At 38.8% G+C, this 9,838-nt stretch overlaps 1 protein-coding gene across 3 annotated transcripts in view; it reads left to right on the top strand.

Annotated features, from left to right (window-relative positions):
• Positions 1 to 2,448: 2,448 nt before the first annotated feature.
• Positions 2,449 to 9,838, top strand: part of LOC150078192 (uncharacterized) — a 93,910-nt gene continuing 86,520 nt past the window's right edge. For all 3 annotated transcript variants that reach the window (XM_090384933.1, XM_090384934.1, XM_090384932.1), the window contains exon 1: positions 2,449 to 2,540. In XM_090384933.1, coding sequence (XP_090241059.1) covers positions 2,486 to 2,540 — 55 coding nt within the window. In that variant the 5' untranslated portion in view covers positions 2,449 to 2,485. The remainder of the gene's footprint in view (positions 2,541 to 9,838) is intronic.

Raw genomic sequence — 9,838 nt, 5'->3', positions numbered from 1 at the left:
CTTAATATCCAAGTTTGCAGATGATACAAAGGTTGGCAGGGTTGTTAATGACAGAAAAGGCAGAGTGCTACTACAACAGGATCTAGGAAATTTGGGCGGATGGACCGAGAAGTGGGGACTGAAATTTAACATTGATAAATGCAAAGTACCGCATATGGGTAGAAGTAAACTCCAGAGAAACGTACCAACTGTGTGGTACTACACTTAGGGTGGTAGAAAACGAAAAAGTTCAGGAAGTAATTGTACAGTCAGATATGAGGTATTCTGAGCAATGCAGACAGGCTAGAGCAGGTCATGGGGTATTGTCAATGATACACAGGAATTTTGCTAGTAGGTAAAAGGAAGTGACTATCCCTTTGTATAAGGTAATGGTAAGACCATGAGTGAGAGACCATGAGACCTTGAGTACTGCGTACAGGCCAGGAGGCTTTATTTTAGGAAGGATGTAGTTGCTTGAGCTTTGTGCAGAGAAGGGCAACAAGATTGGTGAGGGGAACGAAGGGGTCCACTAACCAAGAAAGATTTAAGTTCTGCAAATTGCAGCGGCTGGAGATTAGGCACATGCAAGGTTATCTGATCGAGGTGTATAAGGCCTTGAATGGGTTGAGCACGCTGAATTCTGATGGGATTCTTCTGCTTGCTCAGATTACAAACCTGAAGGGGGCATATATTCAAATTGAGCAAAGACAGTTGTAGAATAGATGTGCCTAAATTTGCCTTTAGCCAGCGGGTGGTTAATTGCCGGAACAAACTTCCACCTGTCGTTGTGGAAATTGATAGCTTAAATAAATTTAAGTAGGAACTGGACAAACTTTTAGAGGGAATGGATGTGTGAAATTGGTTTTTTTTTTTTTTTTTTGGCGATGCTACATAAGCTCATACTTTGGCTTTCTTGCATCACATGCGTCTATTACTATTACTACTATTATTATTATTATTATTATTATTAGCCATATGGTGCAAGGAATCCTGAGGCTTATGCTGCACCGCCGAAAAAAAATTTTCAGAGTTACCCTGAGAGAGAGAGAGAGAGAGAGAGAGAGAGGAATTACCAAGAAAGAGAAGAATGATGATGATATCCAGTTGAGGACTCTGGGTGTGCCAAGCCTATACTCCCCAGATGTGAGGCGATGGAGTTAATATTAGTTCCGGATAAACAAATGGTTTTAATGTGCAAAAACTTGCGCTGTAGTTTGATTTTGAAACTCTGAGTTCGCTAACAGCTTTGTGCACATCACTCGAAGATTTTACAGAAAATTACCAACACATGAAAACAGATGAGTAATAAATAACATAAATAATAAAAATTTCTGTTTATAACAATAATATAAATAAGAAAAAGATAACGCAAAAAAAAAAAAAAAAAAAAAAAAAAACATTTCCAGTGCATTTTAGATCCACGTAACGGTCTTTTAAAAATAATACGCTCCCATTAATTTTGATTGTCTTCATTTAGGAAATAATAATTTTTTCTTAAATTCTTGTCACGTCGCTTTCAATCTGATTATCTAGGAACGTTCGAAAGATGAAGATAACAATAACAGAGAAAACCAATATGATAGTTATTGCAATCGCCAAGGCAACTGGTGAATTCAGCTTATCAAAGTTTTCATCGCGAAAGAAGCTGATATTTTTTGTTCACTTCGTTAATGTATAGCTTGATTCGAAGACTGAAGAAAAATACTGGTATATTATTATTAGCCACATGGTGCAAGGAAGCCTGAGGCCTATGCTGCAACAGCCAAAAAAAATTAAAGTACCCTGAGAGAGAAGTAGGAGGGAATCACCAAAAAAAAAAAAGAGAAGAATGATGATATCCAGCTCAGGACCCTGGGAGTGTGCCAAGCCCATACTCACAAGATGTGAGCCCCTGGGGTTACTTTAAGCGTATTAATTTTTATTATTAAGGCTATTGTTAATAAATTTTATAAAAAGTGAAGACATTCTTATCTTCAAAAATATTTGCCAGGCTTTTGGATGTGTTGTAAAATTTTCTTGTTTCTTTATATTTTGTTTTGAATTTCTTTTCTCAGTTATCTGCAAAATTCTAAACAAAAGGAACAGAGGGTATTACTTACAGCCACATTGGCTGGAGACAGTGTTATACAGCTGCATTTGCGGAAGATATGTTTTCAGTTTCTTAAGAACGAAAAGGCTATTATTCTTTCGTTTTTTTTATGCTTTTTCTTTTCATTTCATTGTATCCGAATGAGCGGAGATGGGGGAAACCACTGATGGCGTCAGACAACTAACACACTGTATCCGAATGTGTGGGTTCTGAATGCCATTAGAAATGCTGTATCACCTGTACTGCAGGTGCGTAGAAACAAAAGGATTGACCCACTGACTATGTAGATCTAAAGCGCATGTAGTCTGCTGAATAAATACATCTGAATTAATATATAACAGAATGCTAAATTTCATTTATTTTCCTGTTATTCTGAAAACTGAAACTTCTGAAGATTCAACCCAAGAAGTCGCAGCAATGAGGTCCTATTTGTTTTTGATTGCAATTTTAGCCCTGCTGTCTACCGTAAAAGGTATGTATCATTTTGAAATGGTATGGTACATTTAGATGAGGAAACACTGTTTCTCATATAAACTGAATTCTGAGACAGTATTTCTCGATTTATTTAATAAAATAAAATTATAAGTACAGCAAAATTCCGATGTCGGAGATAAGGCCTGTTCGCAAATCCCTTAAAACGCTAATTCCATTAAAACGCGATAGAAATACATACAGTCGCCGACGTTGATAGATGATGAAATAAATTTAAGGCTGAGCTAGACAGGCATCTGGAGTGAATGGATGGGTGAAGTGAGAAGGGTTTTTTTTTTTTTTTTTGGCTGATGCTGCATAAGCTTGCGCTCTTGCATCATATGCCTCAACACATGTTAAGTCTGAAGAGCTCTCGAGTACCGTCTCCGGAGACGCAGATGATTCCTACTGTGTCCCACACACACCATAACTGATCTCCAGTGCCAGACTAAGGCACGAACCAACAGAACCCTTGCCTGGGGCGCTACATTTTACAAATCATGAAAAAAAAAAAAAAATATATATATATATATATATATATATCCCTAGTAAAGGGACCCCAAAAAATCTTTCTGCCCGAGGCGAAAAAATACCTTGGTCTGGCACTGCTGATCGCAGGTGATGTTAAGAAAATTCTGGCGCTCTGCTTTATTTTAATGATATTTCAATAAATAGTGTCTGAGGCAATTTCTCATCTCATCTCAGTTGCCCAAATTCGCTCTATGATTCCCGTCGCCTCAAAGGTGGTACTTGTACATACGTCCCTTCCGATATTCCCTCTCAGAGACTTGGTAATTTGCAATCTCCTCTTTTCGATCAGCTGTGGCTTAAAACTCTCTTCCCCGTTGTGTCAAATTCATCTGTTGTCTCTACCGTTCTCCCAACTCCAATAATCACTTGGAGCTCTTTGACTTCCTCTCTTTGCAACTTGACTTTCTCCAGTCCAACTTTCCTAACAGTGAGGTAATTTTCCTTGGTGATTTTAATGTTCACACCTCCAGCTGGCTTCCATTTTCTAGTCACACCGACCAAGCTGGTCGATATGCTGAGGCTTTTGTAATTACTAATGACTTTGAACAGATTGTTCATTTACCTACAAGAATACCGGACAATCCTAACCATGCAGCCAACATGCTCGATCTTTTTTTCACAAACAACCCTTCTAAGTACACGGTTGAAGTGAGTGGTCTTTAGGCACCACAGATCACAACTTGGTGATTGTCTCTTCTCCAATGGAGCCTTTATCTCATGGCTATTCCCAATCTCGAATTGTTTGGCATTACAGGAATGCAAAATGGGATGACATGCGAGATTTCTTTTCCTTGTTCGGATTCCTCTTTCAAAACTTCTGATGTCAATGTTTGCTCAGATCGTGTCAGTGAAATTATTCTTGTAGGAATGGAATCCTTTATTCCACACTCCATTTTAAAATCTCGTCCTTTATCTAAACCTTGGTGTTCCAATAAATGTGCTAAGGCTGTTCAAGAGAAGAATGTCGCATATCGTAATTGGCTTGTTTCTAATTCTTCAGTTTCATTTTCTGCCTACACCAAAGCTCGCAACAATTTAAAGCAGTTATTAATAAGTCCAAACTAGATTTTGAACAGGCTAAGAGAAGAAAACTTGCTTCTTGCCCCAATGGTAGCCGAGCATTCTGGCCTCTTGCCAAAGCTATTGACCGTAAATATTTCCCATCTCTGTTAAACCCACTTGATTATGTTGTCACTTCAGCTAAGGATAAAGCTGACCTGTTAGCATCCCATATTTCTTCTAACTCCGGTATTAATGATCTTGGTAAAACACCTCCCACCATTCCCGACACACTCCATTCAATGCATCCTGTGGTCTTCCATCAGAAGGATTTTGACGAATCTTGATGCTATGAAAGCTGCAGGTCCTGACGGTATTTCTCCAGTTGTTCTCAAAACCTGTGCTCCTGAACTTACTCCTGTTCTTTGCCGCCTTTTTTCACTTTCTTATTCCAAAGGTGTTTTTCCTTCTGCTTGGAAATTTGCTCATATCCAGCCAGTTCCTCAAAAGGGTGACAAATCCCTCGCATCCAATTATTGTCCCATTGCAATTACTTCTACCCTTTCTAAAGTAATTGAGAAATCAATTAACCGCCAACTCTTAAACTACCTAGAAACCTTCCGTGTGATCAACGATCGCCAGTAATATCACCAGTGGATCGTCAGTGTCGATCCACTGGTGATATTATGGCTTATGTTATCCATTTATGGACAAATTCAATGGAAAAGTTCGGTGAAACACAAGCAGTTTCTCTTGACCTCTCAAAGGCTTTCGATCGTGTTTAGCGTAAACAAACTTCCATCTAATAGTTTGCCAACTGTTTTTTGTAATTGGTTATCCAGTTTTCTGCCTGATCGCTGACTGAGGGTGATAGTAGATGGCTCTCTGTCTTCTAACTTTTCCACTAATGCTGGTGTCCCCCAAGGTTCAATTCTTTCCCCCACACTTTTCCTCTTGTATATTAATGACCTTCCATTGACTGGAAATCCTATCCATAGTTTTGCCAATGATAGCACATTGTATTCCACTTTCCATTTTGAGAATTGGAAATATCCGCTACTAATTCCTTAAATGCCGATCTCCAGGTAATTCTCCAGTGGGGGCAAAGACAACTTAGTTGATTTCAATCCTTCTAAACATGAGTCTTGTATCTTGCAAACAGGATTCTTCTGCTCCTATGCTTATCTTTGGTGACGCTCCAATTTCTAGGCAAGGTGATATATCTCTTTTGGGGATTATTCTGACTTCTAATCTCTCTTGACACAAGCACATTACAGATATTGCTTCCTCTGCATCTAAAAAACTTGGTTTTCTCTTTCGCTCTCGGCGTTACTTTTCTTCCAAACAGCTGTTCACTCTGTACAAATTGCCAATCCGCCCTACCATGGAATATTGTTCTCACATCTGTGGCGGTGCCCCCAAAACCTCTCTCAGGCTTCTAGATTTCATTCAGAAGAGGGCAGTTAGGTTAATTAATGACTCCTGTCTTATAGTCTCTCCACTCGCTGTCACATCTAGATGTGACAGCGAGTGGAGAGACTAGATGACTGTTATTTGTATCAACATGTCAGGGAAAGTACTAGAGAAAAGAATATCCTAGACCTCATCATCACACATGAATCAGATGACATAACAGGGCTGACAGTAGAGGAACCAGTAGCAGGAAGTGATCACGGAGTTCTACGGTGGATGATGACGAGAGAGGTAGCAGAAGTAAAAGGCAAAGGAATGGGTTTTAATTTCAGAAAAGGAAATTACGATGCCTTAAGGTACTACATGGCCTCTATTAACTGGGTAGATATCGCGCAGAGAATGAATACAATTGAACTGTGGTACGCTTTTAAAACATTAATCACAGATGCCTTGAATGTGTATATACCATTAAAAAAATACTCCACGAGAAGGGTTCCAAGTTGGATGAATAGTGAAGTTGCCACATTACTTGAGCAGAAAAAGGTGGCATGGAAACGTTACAGAGCAATAAAAAGTACTGAAGCCTATAACAGCTACAAGGTGATGTGTAATAGAGCCACAGAAAAGGTTCGACAGGCAAAGGCAGTTTATGAGAAATCACTAGCAAACAGAGCAAAGAGGGGGGGATAAAGAATTCTTCACATATATAAATGCCAAGAAGAGCAGGACAAACCAGATCGGACCTTTACGTAAGGGAAAGGGGATAGTAATAAATACACCAGCTGCCGTTGCAGATGAACTCAACAGTTATTTTGCATCGATATTTACAAATGAAAAGCCTTTTGTGGCAATGGGAAATTGTGGGAGCGAAGTTAAAAAATATGTAATTAATGATATTGAAATTTCGCAAGATTATTTAATGAAAAAACTTTCAAGCCTACAGACTAGTAAGGTTCCTGGAGTTGATGGAATATACCCTATAATCTTGAGAGAGGCGGCAAGCGAGTGCATTGAACCACTGAGGCTGGTTATGCGAGCATCACTAGACTCTGGGGAGATTCCCTTGGATTGGAAAAGTGCAAATGTATCTCCCATACATAAGGGTGGCTCTAAAAGTGAAGTTGGAAATTATCGACCTGTCAGTCTGACTTCAGTAGTAGGGAAAATCATGGAGGCATTGATCAAGGGTGGAATTCAGGATCATTTGGATCGAATTGAAATTCTCAAGGATACTCAGCATGGTTTTGTAAAGGGAAAATCATGTTTAACAAATCTGGTTCGCTATTTCGAAAGGGTCACTCACGAGCTGGATTTAGGGAATAATTTCGACATTGTTTATTTAGATTTCAGCAAAGCTTTTGACTCAGTCCCACATGAGCGGTTGCTTTATAAGCTGGAACAGGTTGGAATCACTGGGAAAATCCTTAGATGGATAGAAGGATGGCTTCAGGGCAGGAGGCAGAGGGTTGTGATAAATGGCTATTCTCAGATTGGGTTGATGTAAGAAGTGGGGTTCCCCAAGGATCAGTATTAGGACCACTGTTGTTTTTAATTTTCATAAACGACATTGATGAAGGGATAGAGGGCGTGATGTCTAAATTTGCAGATGATGTTAAAATTGGTAGAGTAGTTAATGATCACTGTCAAGCTGAGCTTCTTCAGAGAGACCTAGATAGACTTCAAGAATGGTCAGAAAAATGGCAGCTGTGCTTTAATCCAACAAAGTGTAAGGTATTACACCTGGGAAACAGTAATCCCAAAATAACTTATTCACTTGGTGGAGTTCAACTAAACCCAGTACTGGAGCAAAGGGACTTGGGTGTTACGATACGGTCAGACATGAAATTCTCTGAGCATTGTAACCAGGTTGCAAGGAAGGCCCATGGTGTCCTATCGATGATCTATCGAACTTTTGCAAGTAGAGATAGGGACGTGATAATCCCATTATATAAGGCCTATGTTAGACCACACTTGGAATACTGTGTTCAAGTATGGAGACCGCACCTAAAGAAAGACATCGAGCTTCTTGAAAGGGTGCAAAGAAGGGTAACTCGCCTGGTGGGATCGGCAAAAGGGCGTCCTTATGAAGAAAGACTTCGAATATGTGGGTTGCAGAGTTTGGAAACTAGACACCTTAGAGGAGATTTGATTGAGGTGTTTAAGGCTCTGAGAGGCATCAGTAAAATGAATGAGGACAAAATTTTCAAGATTACAAATGATGCTAGAACTAGGGGACATAAATTTAAGTTACGCGGGGAAATGTTTAGATTGGACTGCAGGAAGTTTTATTTTAGCCAGCGAGTTATAAATTACTGGAATAAGTTGCCTTCATGGGTGGTAGAGGCCGACAGTTTGGGGAAATTCAAAGGTCATCTGGATAGTACTTTCGGGTAAGGGAAGCGCATAGGATGATAGGATTAATTTCCTTTTTATTTAATTTTTAATTTCATTTTATTATTTTTATTTATTTATTAATTATTATTATTTATTTATTTATTTAATTTTTGTTTTTATCATTGTTTTGTTCGGATTTTTTTTTTTTTTTTTTTTTTTTTTGGGTGGTGCAGCATAAGCCATAGGCTTTCTTGCACCATACGGCCGTTACTAATACTAATACTAATACATAGACGTACTGTTTTTGCTGCATGCCTTTTCTACAGATACTTCCATGGGCACTGTTCTTCTGAACTGGCTTCTATAATTCCCGCTCTCTCTTTCAAAACAGTCCGAACACGTGCCGCCACTAGCCAACATCCATTTAATGTCCAACTTCAAACTCACAGAACCAACTTTCATCTTCCTTGTTTATTCATTCAATTGCCGTTTTCTGGAACAACCTTTGTTCGTACGTATTTCCTAAAAATTATTCTACAGAAGTTCAAGTCTAATGTCAACAAATATCTTCTTTCATCTTTTCAAACTCCATCCCAAGCGCGGTAACAAGTACAATAGGTTCTAATACCTCTCATGTTTAGGGGTTTTCATTAATAAAAAAAAAAGTTACGTCAACGAGCCCTATACGGCCCTTAAGCTCGATTTAATGTACAGTGTCGTTAAAGCCAGGGTTTACTGTAAATAAAACCTGAAAAAAAAAAAAAAAAGTTAATAAATAAATACAGTATACTGTGTATATATTATTATTATTATTATTATTATTAGCCATGTAGTACAGGGAAGCCTGAAGCTCTTACTGCACCAGCCAAAACAATATTTCCGAGTTTCTCTGAGAGAGAGAGAGAGAGAGAGAGAGAGAGAGAGAGAGAGAGAGAGAGAGAGAGCAAAAAAGAGTCAGAAGTTGAAAAGAATTACCAAGAAAGAGAAGAATGATGATATCCAGCTGAGGACCCTGGGTGTGCCAAGCCCATACTCACCAGATGTGAGTCCCTGGGGTAATATATATATATTTATATGAATTTATTTTACAATACTTTCTCAGCGATGTTTAATGCAGACCTCATCACCGAGGTTTTTTGAAGATTTATCGATAAAGTGAACGCTCAAATTGTGAAGAACCTATCTTGCTTACCAGTTAGGGGGGCAGCTGGCTACCTCCTAGCGGTGTCTGCGGGCAACGTGAGGTCCCACCAGGGGCCCTGCTACCAAATGCCAGGACACCCAACAGGACCTAACGCAATATGTCATATACAACAGACAACACTTTTCTGGCATTAGTAGTCAGGAGTGGATTATGGTCGGTTGAGGCCCCGGGCGCAGAAGAAAATATTGGGTCCCTTAAAAAAAAGAGAGAGACAGGGAAAATAAAAATACATGTTAACCATTCTTTTAAATAAATAAAAAATATTATGCACTATTAATGTTTTATTTCCAATAAAATTTGAATATAATATATGTATAATATAATTAATAATAGCATAATAATAATCACAAAGTTTTGAACTAACAGTTGAACATATTAGTTTAACTATTAGTTGAACTAATATATTCAACTAATTTGTTGGGGTTTTGCGTGGGCCCTTCAGAAGTCGGGGCCCAGGGCGCGCGCGCCCCGTTAAATCCGCCTCTGTTAGTAGTTCTGTATTTCTTCACAGCGTACATATGGCGCAGATGTGAGAAATCACAGGTGGCTCCTGACCCTAACACTATGCACATTATTACCAGTTAGGGGCAAGTGATCCCCAAAAGAACCCGATAGGTAGTGGCATGCATTATAATAAATCGTAAACTACTCTTTAGGAGAAAGTGTACGTTTATATTTTGATGCTGGGGACACTTTTTGTGAGTAACACAATATGTGAGATTGATTGCAATACAATTTTCATTTTGGTATTTTTTTCGCGTTATACCGGAATTTTAAACAAGAAAAAGTATACGAAATGAAATATATATAAACATGTA

The sequence above is a fragment of the Mastigoproctus giganteus genome, chromosome 11, assembly GCF_048544385.1.
Source record: "Mastigoproctus giganteus isolate SK-2022 chromosome 11, ASM4854438v1, whole genome shotgun sequence".
NCBI classification, from domain to species: Eukaryota; Metazoa; Arthropoda; class Arachnida; order Uropygi; family Thelyphonidae; genus Mastigoproctus; species Mastigoproctus giganteus.
Note: the sequence above shows the minus strand (reverse complement) of the source record. Positions and strands in the feature narration are given on the sequence as shown.